Below are 15,531 nucleotides of genomic sequence, written 5' to 3'. Positions count from 1 at the left end.
ACACCAACAGACGCAGACAGGGAAGCACACTGATCCGACAAAGTGTGTCCTGCTATTGGTCAGGGCTGACGGCGCAGACCGATGCTGACACTTTTGGAGCCACTGTACATGTGCTTATTGTAAATGTCCAATGAGTTAATGATTCATCAATAGTGCAGATGTTTATAGCCCCAGAAGTATACGTTTTTTCGACACGATCGATAGAAGAAATGTCCCACACAAAAATCGTGAGCTCTGTCATGTTTTCATCGCTGAGAAATTAAAGTACAATTGCTCAGAGCTGGTAGTGATTTTGTTTCAAGGTCACTTCATTTTCTTGGTTTCATCTTTGTTGGTGATTTTACTGCTTGCATTTGGACTAAATCTGAGTTTTCTCTTTGATTTCCCCTTTCTCGTTCTGCTGATGCTCAGACGATGAGAAGTATATTGTGTTGATTTTCGAGTGCGGCCCCTCGATGCAAGAACAAATGATTCTGGAGGATATCCTTGCTGAAATCGGCCGAAACAACAAACTGCCAGATTTCCCTAAGAAGATTGGTTTTGATGAGGCCAATGTTAGACTGGTCGAGTACAATAAAGCCTCCAAAGAAAAAGTAAAGGTGACTTATGTTACGCTCTTTTATAATAATTCTGACTTGATGTTTGTTGTGTTAAAGGTGCCAATATTTGTCCCTCACCTCAGGTTAAAGAAGACAAAACTGTAGTATCAGCAACACCTTCACCTTCATCACCCTCGGCATCCTTTTCGGTTGTGACGGTTACCGTGGCAACAGCAAATCCAGCCCCAACAGTCCCCGTCCCGTCGGCAGTGCCGAGTTTCCAAACACGCATGTCTGCCCGGCTCCTGGAGTTCTGCGAAGAGGAGGATGAGATGGCAGAGCTCCAGCCAACCTTCACTGGTCCAATCGTCAAGTAAGACCCATTACCTCTGCATGTTTCATGCGGCACATTTGGTTTATAGCCTTCCTTTTTTTTGCTTTGACAGGGCTCAATAATAACACTTTAACTGCTAGCTCAGTCAGGCCAGTGGTTCAGATTAGGGCTGGGCGATCTGAGGGAAAAAAAAATTTGTTCTTTTTTTTTTCAGAACGTTTCACCAAGTGATCGACATGGTGTAAACAAATGACTTGTTAAATATCTTTGCAGTAAAGATGTATGAAATATGAAGGCGAATATCATACAAACTTATTTTAAGCTAACTTGTATGTTCAGAAATAATAAAAAAATAATAAAAATGCGAAATATTTCTTAGCCAAAAAGTAGACATTCAGTTTTAGAGGTCAACCCCAAAAACTTAAGGCAATTCAAAATGACTAAAAGTATAACAGCACGTTGCAGCCTGTCACCATCATGCAAACATCAAATATCAAACATGCAGAAGTAGTGCTTTGCAGGTTTTTGCGTTCCACTGCGCTGTTTTTCCATGTGAACATGCTCTTGACAGACATGTCTGGCTGTTGCGCTCACGAAACGGCGTTCCAACAACACGCCGCTCAAGTTAAAAGAAGCCTGTTATCCTTGCATTTGTTCAGCGATGTGTTACGGTCCTTCACACGAGAGCGACATCATGTAGTCGATACCTTTTTTTTCCTCTTAACTGACATTGATGTATTGTCAACATGTCTAATTGTAACATTTGCTAATATTTTTATTCAAAAACACAATTTGTCGATTAAAAAAAAAAAAAATCGTGGCAAAACATTACATTTAAATTAATCTGAAAAATCGCCCTGGCCTAGTTCAAATGTTTACTTCTATTTTGTAAATGCATTTTAATCTTATTGTGAACGATTCATCCTCGCATACATTTTATGTCTTTATATATTTTGACCATGTAATGTTTAATCAACATGTCATAAGGGGGGGCCGGAGGAGATTTGAGATCTGTAGTCAAAAAAGACTTGACCTTCCCTTCGCCAGCAATAATTTTTTCTATGACCCTCCAAAATGATTGTGAAAAAAGGCATGACCCTCCCTGATAATTTATTGATTACTTCTGTACTGGTTTGCTCTTGGCAAAGATGTTCAGATAGCCATTGTTTTTTTTACAACCATGACAAACGACTAAACTCCTGCTTTCTCAATTTACTAGGGCTGTAACGATAGACCAAACCTACAATTCGGTTCGTATCACGATTTTTGACTTGAAAAAAAAAATCATGTTTTCGGTGCTGATGCACTGGTGACGCGTTCATGTAAAATGTAAGGGTGGCGCTGCCAATAAAGTATCTAAAAGCTGCCACAAAGAACCGGCAAAAGTAATGATTATGAATATGTCAAATATAGCAAGGAGACATTTTAATTGTTTATTAATAAACAAGTCTTTGTAAGTATTGGCTGCAAATATAAAGGTGACGATGCTGACTCGCGATCTTCTGAGTAGTGAACGCGCCAGAGAGAAATGCACATTTCATACGGATTACACAAGCAAAGAGCAGTCTGTAGTCTGTTTTCTTTCGTTTTGAATTGTTCTGTTAAAAAGTAGACATTTCAAGCTTTCTATATATTTATCAGGTCTGTGAGGCAAGTACCTTATACGCTGAGTTTCATTTATTAGACGAGAGTCCAGTTCACGCGCCGGCAACCCGTGTCATGATGATCTATTTTCTACTATATTTACTTCTTATTTATTAAATCCAGGCAATTGGTTGATGAAACATTGACTAAAATTAAGATACAATTAATAAAAAACTAAATTCACTTCAGTGTTTCCCCTAGGATTTTTTTTCAAGGGGGGGGGGGGGGGGACTGCTAGTGTTGCGGAGCGGGCGTGTTACGGATACGTGGTGTCAATTTTTTAGCAATCAAAAAGCATGTCTAATTAATTGAAATAGTGTATTATAAATCATTAAACGTATACAACATTTTAAAAAAAATATATAAAAAAAAAATTTCACACTAATTCTGTGTTGTGTTTTTTTCTGGTAATAAAATGAAGACAAAACACAAATTTTATCATTTATCATCAATTTTAATCATATGAAATTAAATAAACTTTTTGTCAAATAACGTGCTGCACAATGAGCTTTACTGTTAAAATTAAAACATGGATTATTCCTTAAATTCAGTTTTGATGATAATTTATTTGGATTAGTGTTAGTATTATTACATTGGGACATGTCTAAATTCTACTGTACAACGGTAATATATATCTCTGTCAAGTTAAACCAAACTTTTATTTTGACGGGTTGCCGTGAAGACCTTTTGAGTTTGTGTGTTTGTCATAATGATAGTTTTTCTCAAATGAAGCGGTTAAAGTAACAACAGGTAACTTTTCAGCCTTCATAATATATTTCCAAGTCTCTTGTGATGGTACATCGACTTACAATAGGTTGAATGACACGTCTGCCATAGCCTGACGGGGTCTGTAGCGTTTTTAATCGTACTTTTAAACTTCGGGTTTCGGGTAGTAACCGGCGAACAAAGAGAACTACAAAATTCGACTGCTTTACGGCATATACGTCACTTCCACCACCACCCCCACTTCCTTAAAATCGGACGTGCGAGCCAAATGTTATAGTCATGGCCGAAGCAGCACAGAAAAACAAGAAAGCAAAGGTTTTATCGTAGCAAAGCAAAAAGAGAAAAAGAGAAAGTGATCGCGTTAAAGGCAGAACGAGGATCAACATTGCAGAGCTGCCAACTCACGCATTGGCCGTGAGACACCCGCATTTGATTGGTTTCACACACTCACACGCCACACCCCCGGTTTCTCACGCTAAATTGTCAACCCGGTCGGTCAAATTCCTGAAAGATGAGTTTATCTATAGATCTACCTGTTGAGCCACTCGTGATCGACAAGTTATACCGCAAATTAGTTCAAATCTCCCGGAATCTAGAGCGAGCGCGCACGCGAGACAGAGACTGTGCTCCAACGCGCGCGGACGGCAGAGAGAGAAAGCGAGCGAGAGACCTTGCGTGTGCAGGGAGCATCGAACCCCCCATCGAAAAAAGAATGCCTCTCTCTAACCTCTCTAATTCGCTAGAGTAGTAGCGAATTATCAATCTGGTAGCTAGTAAACGATATTCTAGTTTTTGATGGTTAGCTATCGCTAGTATTCTCGTTCTGATTTGAACTTTGCAATCGATGAAATGCAAATAGCAAATGTTTGACCTAAAAAGTGTAGTCTACTCAACATGTACAAAGAAAGGAGGAAGATTATTAATAAAATCATATTTTAGGATACCTAACATGTCTGTGATATTTGTTTATTTGTCTTGCCTCAAGCTATAATGCAAATCGATTTGTAAAATTTGCAGATTCATTTATGGTAGCTTGATATTATAATATTGACGCTATATGGTTATTATCAACCACTCAAACATTGCATTGAAGTATCATATAGATTCAGTAAAACGGTAACCAATAGACTAGGCTACTATAATGACGCTGGCTTGTAAACGCGATCATTTGTCGTTATAAAAAAAATAAAACACATGAAATTATATTCATATGACATGCTGAAATATATGCCACTGTACCTGGGATGAAGACATTTCACACACGCGAGAACACCTGCATGTGACCTCCTCCTACAGTGTTCAGGGCTATCATGGTTGTCAACAAATGCACGTGCATGTAGGATGACAGTTTACGACAGTAGTAGAGGACAATACTGTTTCCCAACTGTAGGGGGAGCCCGAGAGCAAAAAACGACCTGTTGTTACTTTAAATGATCACGAAGTGACTTTCAGAGTGGATCTAGAGCCTGGAGAGGAAGTTTATGCATTTGTGTCTTCATAGGCAAAAAAACAGCGCAAGCGTCACACGTGCTTCAGTGTGTGTGTGTTAGAGGTCTGCACGGGCTTTAAACTGAAGCCCGAACCCGGCCCGTACCCGCGATCATTTAACCCGACCCGAACCGACCCGACAATTACATTTACATATTAAGCCCGAACCCGACCCGAACCCGCGAGGTCCATTCTGTTTCTCACAGCAAATACCATTTTTTCACGTCTGCTGTCTGTCTGTATTGTGACTGAAATAGTGCGCGAGAGCGGTAGGCCTACATGCGCTCATGCGCAAATCATATGATAAAATAAAACAAAAATTATCATTATCATTATCATTATATTTGAGAGAGAGAGCCTGTGTGTCTGTGTGTATGCACATATTGCACATCTGCGCACGTATGTACTTTCTCTCTCTCGCGTGCCGGTCACCACAACACAGCAAGCAGGCAAAGCACACGGCACGCAAACTATATATAGCCTATTTAGTTTTTCTTAGTTAAACCCGAACCCGACCCGAACCCGAGGCTGTTCATTAAACATTAACCCGAACCCGACCCGAAACCCGCACCTTTTTCGGGACCCGTCGGGCTCGGGTCGGGTAGCGGACCTCTAGTGTGTGTGTGTGTGTGGTAAATGAAACTGCGCGTCGGCTGCACCATTCATTCACACAGAACAAGCAGGATTCGTATTTAAATTGTCTTTGTGGTTTAATATCCACACACACTAGTCTACATCGCGATTTGATTTCAAGTGTATACTGAACTGTTTTCTATTTATTCCTCAAAAGATTGACAAATTCCATGAAATTCCGCGTTATACAGTAAATTTATTTTTTATGACTGGATTTCGTCAGCAATTTAGGGGGGGCGGGGGGTCGTTTTGGGGGGGGCGGGCCGTCCCCCCAAAACAATGGTAGGGGAAACACTGCACTTTAAAGAAAGGCTTTGTGCTTTCTGTTAGGTCTCTGTGAAAGTTTTAATGTCACTTTCAGAGCGGTCATGTCCGTAACGGAGAACTGTCACGTCCATAAAAAATGTTTTCCCCTCATAAATGCGAACACAAAAAATAAAATAAAACAAATATTTTATGTTATGTGGAGGCCGACCCTTCTTCATCCAGTGGGTAGTATTACTTTTGTTTTTTGCAGCGTAGTTCATAGAATTACTAAAAAATATTTTGCCACCTAAAAGTTAAAGATTTTTTGTGTCACATCACATGTGTATTTCCCTCATATTAAATATAATAATAATAATAATAATTCATCACATTTATATAGCGCTTTTCTGGACACTCAAAGCACTTCACATAGAAGGGAGAATCCCCTCAACCACCACCAATGTGCAGCATCCACCTGGATGATGCGACGGCAGCCATATTGCGCCAGAACGCTCACCACACACCAGCTTACTGGTGGAGAGGAGACAGAGTGATGAAGCCAATTGGTATATACATGGGGATGATTAGGAGGCCATGATGGACAGAGGCCACTGGGCAAATTTGGCCAGGATGCCGGGGTTACACCCCTACTCTTTCGAAAGACATCCTGGGATTTTTTGTGACCACAGAGAGTCAGGACCTCGGTTTAACGTCTCATCCGAAGGACGGTGCTCTTTGACAGTATAGTGTCCCCATTACCATACTGGGGCGTTAGGACCCACACAGACCACAGGGTGAGCACCCCCTGCTGGCCTCACTAACACCTCTTCCAGCAGCAACCTGGTTTTCCCAGAAGGTCTCCCATCCAGGTACTAACCAGGCTCAGACCTGCTTAGCTTTAGTGGGCAACCAGTCTTGGGCTACAGGGTGATATGGCTGCTGGCCACGAATATAAAACGTGTATAAATGTGTAGACTATTTATATATTCATACTTAGAAAAATATCAAATGTTTCGGTATTTAATGCATTTTCTGAGAATTTATATTTCAAGTTTTGACTGCAAATGTCACGTCAATAATGCTGGAATTGCCCAATTTTAAAGAATTTATCCTCAACTAGTTTTTTTGGTGTAGGTCTACGTATTTTATTACGTTAACTTCAAATAATACTAATAGTAATTTAAAAATGTGGTAGCCCTACGTCTAACACATCACACTCCACTGCTATGGTGGCAATTTCAGTAGATTTACTCACTAATATTGTTGTGGAAACACAATAAGAATGGAAACTGAAATATGGTAGTATCGTGCTACAGCGCACATTATATCAGCTGCAGTTCTGGCGCCTCAGTCCCAATTCTGTAAAACTCGACGTACATTCACATCACATGTTAATGCAGCGGTAGAGTTACAATCACAGGACACTGCACTTATTCGCAATCACAAAAGTTCATTATTTGCTCGAGCTTTAAAGCTTTGCCGGGTAAACATTTCATTGGCGTTCTGTTCTAATGCACTTTTTCTGAGCGCGTACTGAAGTGCGCGCGCACTGTCAAACAGCGCCAAACTGGATTTTTGTTGGGTCAGACCCATCTGATAGCGATGGGGGGCCGAGACCGAGAGAGCTACATGGAAAAAATATGCCCCAAACAAGCCACTTTGAAATTTAGCTGTTTTCATGAATACAAAAGTTGGGTGACCCTCCCCCTAGACTAAAAAAAAAGTTGGATGACCCTCCCCTCAACAAAGAATAAAAAGACATGACCCTCCCCTATTTTCCACCGGTGGACCTTTCCATAAATACCGACCGGTCCCTAACTAGATTTTCTGGTGAAAATCAGTGTTAATTTTGTCAGCAAATTTTGATTTAGTTTTAGTCTTAGTCTTTTGACTAAAATGCCATTTAGTTTTAGTCATATTTTAGTCATCTGAATTGTTTTAGTTTTAGTCTAGTTTTAGTCATACGAAATACAATAACATTTTAGTCGACTAAATCTACAGTAGATTTAGTCGACTAAAATATAATGGGTTTAGTTCAATTGTAATGCGTTAATTTAGAATTTCTCTAAAATTTCCAAACCCATATACTCCCGGAGAAAACATCTATTAACCTGTTAATATGAATGATTTTTAAGTTTGAACATGCAATACAGATACAGATTTAACTGCTGTTACTTAAAAAATATCTTAAAAGGAAATAAAACCACTTTTCCTAAAGTACAACACAGTCTTCTTTACAATGAATGATATATTCATTCCTTATAACTACTTACACATCATTCTTTATTCTTTCAAGCAGACATATTTATTTGTATGAATTAAATATAATTAATCCTTATTAAAGCTATTAACAAACAGTGAATGCTTTTCTCTTTTTCTTTTGTTGCTTGATCAAAATTAAGGACACGGACCGCATTAGGTTTATTGCCACTGTCACTTTAAGACGTCGGATCATGTCCAATGACATGCGGATACAATTGCACTGATGCACATCCGACACACTCACAGTTTAAGACATAAGCAGCATAGTTTACATGAATATTCTCCAAAAAGGACATTTAGACATACTGTTGTGTATTTCTCCATTCAGACACGAAAGAGAGCTCAATTCAGTAGCCTACTCGCGCGCTGTAGGTGTATTGTGCATGACTGCACGCTTCGGGTTAGGTGTGTGCGCACAGAAAACCGCACCGAATAGAGCTCTTTTTTGCATCGTCACTCTTATTCAGAGATCTATATGTCTGCTCTACTCATTCTCCCAGACGTTCACATTTTTTAACGTTTTATGACCGCGGGGTAGATCACGTTACAGTAGCCTACAAATGTGCGCATCTACCACACACGCAGGACATCAGTTCTGACGGATCGCTTCCCAAATCGTCACTATCTAACATTTTCGTCTAGTTTTTATTCGTTGACGAAAATGTCAATAGATTTTCGTCATAGTCTTTGTCATTCAAAACTAGGTTTTATTTAGTTATCGTCTCGTTTTCGTCTGTGAAAAAATGTCGTTGACGAATAATTTTCGTCGTTATTTTCGTCAACGAAATTAACACTGGTGAAAATGACTTGATGCCGCCTCTCAGATGCATGTAATTGCGCTTGAATGGTCAAATTAACACACAATTATGTCGAAATGCACATTGTGTGGAGTATTCATGTAAACAGTCTGTTTTGTCCTACGTGAATGACTGTTATAAACTGTACGTTATAACAGTTTAACAGGCTAGTAGTTTTCGCTGCGGTATCGAAATTTCACTGTTATCTAAAATGTTGGTGTCATAACAACCTTAGTCATTGCAATACAGCGTTGCATGGATTAAAGAAAGACATTAACGGTAGCTTTTTTTTAATCATCATTATTGCAAGTGAAAATCTGTTCCACTGGCCGGACCGGGAAAAAATATTTGGCTTGCTCAAATGCCACGTGAAACAAATAAAATGTTCTATACATCTACAAACCAGTAAAAGCCGCATTTAAGTTGTTACTGTTGTTTTTCTGTAGGTTGCTGGTTTACCCCCCACCACCTGCTAAAGGAGGAATCTCTGTAACCAATGAGGACCTGCACTGTCTGAACGATGGAGAGTTTCTCAACGACGTCATCATTGACTTCTATTTAAAGTCATTATCTTTATTTCAATCAATATTGAGTGTTCAGATTAAATACATTGCTTTGAAAAAACAAGTACACCCCATGAAAGGTTTTGTCCCATGTGGGCATTTCATATTAATACTAAAGTTTTATTAGGACATTTGAATTTCAGGGACTTTTGGTTCATTTGAATTGCTATTGATTGGCGAAAGTGATAGTTTAATTCAGCAAAAAATATTGATCCCTTTGGCAGATGCCTAATTTATTGTAGGCGTCTCATATGAGTGTTTAAACTAGCAGAAGTATCACTTGTGTGATATTGAAGAGGTTTAAAGCAGTATTTTAACTGTATGATATTGCAACTTTGACATGTTCATTCCAAAACTATCAATTTCTTTGTGGATTTGCTTGAATATTTATGATCCTGTTAAAAGGTCACTTATGGTTCAGCTTCAACTTGTTTAGAGATGGGCTTACGCTCTTCTCAAGCCCTTTAGGTACTGTGGAATTGATAGTTGTGGCAACCAATCCATAACAATCACACCATTGTGATTCAGGGTTGGTTTTCACAGTGGTTGGAGAACTTCTCTGGGGAATATTTGGTTTAGACAGATTGCCAGTGGTCTGAAACATTCTCCTTTTTTGGTGCCTTTTCTTCTTTTACAATCTTCGGGTACGCTTGCATGACAGCAATGTACTAAATAACAGAAAATTTGAATTTTCTTTGCATTTTTCGCATACAGATGACAAAGAAAGGACCCCTTAGAAGTGTCTTTAAATCTCTCTTAAAGAGCTTCTCAGGCAGCTTGTTTGATGTGGGCATAATACTCCCACTATGTACTTCAAATTTCGGCTTCAACTTGAGTTTTTAATGGTTTATATAAGGGGTGTTCTACTAATCAGTGCATGTGCCAAATATTTGGCAGTTGATGTAGAGATTAATGGGTGGTGAATGGGTGTACTAACTTTTTCTGCACAAGAAATTGAAATGTCAGTGTCTTTTAATCTGCTGAAATCATTACGAAGATGTACGGTTGAAATGTCTTTCCTTAAAGGGATACTCCACTTTTTTTGGAAATAGGCTCATTTTACAACTCCCCCAGAGTTAAACTCTTGAGTTTTACCGTTTTTGAATCCATTCAGCCGATCTCCGGTTCTGGCGGTACCACTTTTAGCATAGCTTAGCATACATCATTGAAGTGGACAAGACCATTAGCATTTCTCATAAAAAAATGACCAAAGTGTTTCGATATTTTTCCTATTTAAAACTTGACTCTTCTGTAGTTACATCGTGCACTAAGACCGACGGAAAATGTAAAGTTGTGACGTCAAACCCAATGAAATGTCGACCCAGGACGAGCTTTAGGACTGTGAAGCTTTGGGGGTGTTGATGGACTCGATATACTCTATCTGTGTTTGATCATCGTTCTGAATATGATCCAGATGTAGTCTGACAAAAACAAGATTTAATGAAACTTATCCACATTCAAGTGTTGATTAAAAAAAAAAACTTTTCTTTTGTTTGTTTTTTTGTTTTTAAGCAGATGCTCTGTTCTTTCTTTTGATATATGACATGTTCAGTTATTTATACAACAAAATATTCTGGGGGCCATGAAACTTTTGTGAAAATTATCAAAAATACAGGCAACTTTTCTTTTTTTTAAACGCTGGCGAGTAAAAGTTCAATTATATTTCCTTGATTTCCAGAAATAGACTTCTCATGGGGTGTACTTGATCTAGTATGACCTTTGACATGTTCTGATCAGCATGTGTGCTGTCTGCTACTAGATATCTGTTTTTGGAGAAGTTAAAGAAGGAAGATGCTGTCCGCAGTCATGTGTTTAGCTCATTCTTCTATAAGAGACTCAATCAAAGAGAGCGGAGAAACGCAGCCGACACGTCCAGCTTACCGTGAGCTTACGTCATTTACTCAGATATTCGCCTGTTCCCGGAGCTCGCTTACTGTGCTGAGACTCATTTTCATGTGTTTCAGCATTCAGAAGAGGAAACACAACAGGGTGAAGACATGGACACGTCACGTGGATCTCTTCCAGAAAGACTTCATCTTTGTGCCCATCAATGAGTCGTGAGTGTTTATCTACATTTGACCATCAGTTACTTGGAGGAAAGATACATGTGAATGTCTTTCATTGTGATTTAAATGAAAGTAGTACTTCAAGCTTAAATCGCTCAGAAGGCAAATGGATATCATGAATTGCTTTTTGTTTGCATGAATGTTTTGTTATTTTTAACGTTAAATAGCCTTGCTTCAAATGCTTAGTGTTTGTGATGTGCGGGCTCATTAAAACTAATTAAACAAGTAACTTTTTTATGGTTTCACTTGAAATAAAATAAGTCAATTGATATAAAGTAAAATATAAAATCTTGGTAACACTTGACAATAAGGTTCATTTATTAAACATTAGTTAGTGTATTAACTAACATTAACAAAAACAGTAACAAATGTATTGCTCATGGTTAGTTCATCTTTGTTAACGTTACTTAATACAAATCCAGCTGTTCATTGTTTGTTCATGTTAGTTCACAGTGCATTAACTAATGTTAACAAGATTTTAATAAAGTATTTGTAAATATTAGTAAGTATTGTTCATTCTTAGTTAATGATAACTAATGTAGTTAACTAATTAACCTTATTGTAAAGTGTTACCAAAATCTTAAAATTATTTCATTTCAGTCGGTTGCTAAGGCAAACTTTCCCATTTTCATTCAGTTTACCTCGATGTGTAAAATAGCTCAAACTAAAACATAAATATATATATTTTTTAACTATATAGACATTTTAAAGTGCACCTATTATGCTATTTTAAAGGTTCCCAGTTTTGTTTAGGAGTCTCCTACAATAGATTTACATGCATCAAACCTCAGAAAACATGTTAAACTTGCTCATAATATACATTGCACATCACCTATTGTATCACAGTGTCTGAAAACGGTTCGTTTGTAGATTCAGTCTCTCTAAACCCCTCCTTTCCGAGAGCCGCCTCTGCTCTGATTGGTCAGACGGCCCAGTCGGTTGTGATTAATTTACTCTGCTCTGAATGGTTGTGGATGCTCAGTCTGTTGTGATTGGTCGACTCTGCTCTGAATGGTTGTGGATGCTCAGTCTGTTGTGATTGGTCGACTCTGCTCTGAATGGTTGTGGATGCTCAGTCTGTTGTGATTGGTCGACTCTGCTCTGAATGGTTGTGGATGCTCAGTCTGTTGTGATTGGTCGACTCTGCTCTGAATGGTTGTGGATGCTCAGTCTGTTGTGATTGGTCGACTCTGCTCTGAATGGTTGTGGATGCTCAGTCTGTTGTGATTGGTCGACTCTGCTCTGAATGGTTGTGGATGCTCAGTCTGTTGTGATTGGTCGACTCTGCTCTGAATGGTTGTGGATGCTCAGTCTCTGAATGGTTGTGGATGCTCAGTCTGTTGTGATTGGTCTTCTCGACATGTCGACAACACGAACCAAACTCTTCAAGTCTCTGATACAACTACAGTGTTTGAGTGTCAAAATAGACTTTGTTTTTTTTTCAGGGAGCCAATGAAGACCATAGGCTGGCGTTATGCAAATTTGTTATGTAGATTTGTAACAGGAAGTGAGACTGGAATTACTGACGAATCGTTTCAACAGTTCAGAATCGATTCTTTCTTTAGGAGACAAAAGCTTTATTCTTCGTGCACTTTGATCTTTGAAACTTTGCAGACCTTTTACATTCACAAACGGCTACATTACACACTCCATGAAAGGATAATATTGGGAAAAGCATAATGGAGCACTTCAACAAAATGGGGCACTTGCACAAAAAAAAACATAAAAAGTGACAAACTTTTAACTGAAATTGAAATATAAACACCAAATCTAATTAAAAAATAGTACTAAAAACTATAACAGTATCCCAATGATACAAAAATAATACTCCCATATTATCATGTTGTAATCTCATGACCCGTCTTTCTATGTCCGTCTAGTGCTCACTGGTATCTGGCCATAATCTGTTTTCCGGGTCTTGAGAAGGCTCATGTTGAGCCGAACCCACTGTACCAGCCTCAAGCTCCAGTCCCCAGCCCTGCGGCGTCCGGCGGGCCGCCCACAGCTGCAGGCGCAGACGAGCTGGAGGACCACAGCCAGCACAAGGCCGTCCCGCACAGATCTGCCGCGGACGTGACCCGACAGCAGTACACGGGTGAGCAGACGTCAGCGGAGGCCGTCGCGCCCGAGTCTCACTGCTTGACTTCTGTTTGGCTTTTATTGCAGATGGCTTACACAGAATAATCGAGTGTTACGGAGCAGACGACTCCCAATACTCTGATGACCAAAGCTCATGTCCGGTAACTCACTTCAGTTTGGATAATCTGGGGGCAGTAAGATTGGAAGAAATTAATACTTCTCAATTCATCAAGGATGCATTAAATTTGATCAAAAGTGACAGTAACAACATTTATAATGCTACAAAAGATTTATATTTCAAAAAAAGGCTGTTCTTTTGAATTTTCTATTCATCAGAAAGTCATGAAAAAAATATATATGACGGTTTCCACAAAAATATGAAGCAGCACAACTGTTTTCAACATTGATAATATTCATAAATGTTTCTTGAGCAGCAAATCCTCATATTAGAGTGATTTCTAAAGGATCATGTGACACTGAAGACTGGAGTAATGATGCTGAAAATACAGCTTTGATCACAGGAATATATTATAATAAAATATTTCACTGTTTTTGGTCAAATAAATGCAGCCTTAGTGAGCATAAGAGACATCTTTCAGAATAATTACAAACTCTTACCGGTCGTAAACTCTTTGACTCTTAGTGTAAATGCTTAAGGAAAAGGTTATTGATGCACACAGCTGGTAACATTGGGCTGTTCTGACTAACAGAAATTGTAATGAACATATTTTAGATTCCAACATTGCTGTTTATTTTTCTTCACCCAAGAGTTCTCTCACGTTGATATGTGTGGCTTGTTATCTGTGTTTTCAGGATGAGTGCAGCGATGACGGCACGTTGGTGGATGACACCGGGAGCTCTGACCGAGCGGAGTGGACGTCCAAGCCCACCATCTGCAAACAGTGAGCGCACATATTCCTCGCTTATCACGAACATAATATCACTGTATTGTTCCGAATAGAAGACAGTGGGTTTTTTCTTGTATATGCATCTGAAAAAAATGTGGTTGTCTTATATTCAGGGTCTAGACTTTTACATGTCAATAATACACCCGCAACAATGGGTAACGCCAACTACGTTTAACACTGTGTCAGAGTGTAATGTCAGAAGATGGCCAGTCTTAAAAAGGCTAACAGTCAAAGAAAAGCTTACCAGCTTTTTTGGAAGTACGTAGCCGAAAAAAGAAATGAGGGGGTTTCATTTTAGTTTTTCATTTTTCTTTTTTTTTATATATATAGTAATTTCAGTGCTTTCAGTTTTAGTTTTCATTTACAGGTAGTAATTTCAGTGCTTCAACTTATTTGAATTAGTTGCCCAGTGGTTCATTTTGTTAATGAAAACTATGACCAAAAATGTTGGTCGCCGAGCTTTTCTTCAATGACGTCATTAAACGATAACTGTGGCAATATCAACATGCAGTATCGCTGACAAAGAAAGACGAGACAAAAATGTAGGTAAAAATAAACCAAAATTTGTCTTTATTTGTATCCCAAAAAAAAGAGGAGAAAAAATAGAACAGGCTTCTGTACAATCCTCTATGACGGGCTGTCCAAACCTTTTCCCAGAGGGTCACGGTCCTGCATACGCAACCTCTGTGACAACACAAACATCTTTCCTTGCTGTTGTTTAAATGGAAAAAGTGCAATAATTCTGATTAATTTCTTAATTGACAAAAAAAGTTGCAATTATAATTTTTAGCAAATAATTGATTTAACTATTATGCTGCATGACAAAATTACTTACGGTTTTTACTAACTAAACAAAAGCAGAACAAGTTTGACTAAATGTGATAACTATAAAATACTTTTGACTCAGGAATAAAAATAAAATAGCTGGTAAAATGAACACTACTGCCAAGGCAACATTCATTTAGTGAAGGGTTTTCATTTAACCCTCTGGGGTCTGAGGTGTTTTCGGGGTCCTTGAGATGTTTTGGCATGCTCTGACATTTGTGCTTTTTTCAGTTGCTCATAAACATATTAATGGCACAGTTGAAATTACACTCTATATAGCACACACAGGGCTACCATAATATGTGAGCAACATGTATGTACATGTTTGTATTTTTGAGAGAATATTGTTTATGCGTGGTTATTGAAAAAACTAAAAAATAAAGATTTTTATAATATAAGGCCACAAATAACATACTAAATA

General features: G+C 38.5%; 1 protein-coding gene across 5 annotated transcripts in view; it reads left to right on the top strand.

The window, feature by feature from the left end:
* senp6a (SUMO specific peptidase 6a) overlaps positions 1 to 15,531 on the top strand; it is a 55,312-nt gene that overhangs the window by 28,291 nt on the left and 11,490 nt on the right. For all 5 annotated transcript variants that reach the window (XM_056248831.1, XM_056248767.1, XM_056248745.1 and 2 more), the window contains 8 exons: positions 412 to 599; positions 683 to 912; positions 9,116 to 9,232; positions 10,992 to 11,114; positions 11,197 to 11,289; positions 13,179 to 13,393; positions 13,465 to 13,538; positions 14,191 to 14,279. In XM_056248831.1, coding sequence (XP_056104806.1) covers positions 412 to 599; positions 683 to 912; positions 9,116 to 9,232; positions 10,992 to 11,114; positions 11,197 to 11,289; positions 13,179 to 13,393; positions 13,465 to 13,538; positions 14,191 to 14,279 — 1,129 coding nt within the window. The remainder of the gene's footprint in view (positions 1 to 411; positions 600 to 682; positions 913 to 9,115; positions 9,233 to 10,991; positions 11,115 to 11,196; positions 11,290 to 13,178; positions 13,394 to 13,464; positions 13,539 to 14,190; positions 14,280 to 15,531) is intronic.

This window comes from Rhinichthys klamathensis, unplaced genomic scaffold, assembly GCF_029890125.1.
Source record: "Rhinichthys klamathensis goyatoka isolate OS25496 unplaced genomic scaffold, OSU_Roscu_1.1 h1tg000001l_1, whole genome shotgun sequence".
Taxonomy (NCBI): Eukaryota; Metazoa; Chordata; class Actinopteri; order Cypriniformes; family Leuciscidae; genus Rhinichthys; species Rhinichthys klamathensis.
The sequence above is the reverse complement of the archived record's forward strand: the minus strand, read 5'-3'. Positions and strand labels throughout refer to the sequence as shown.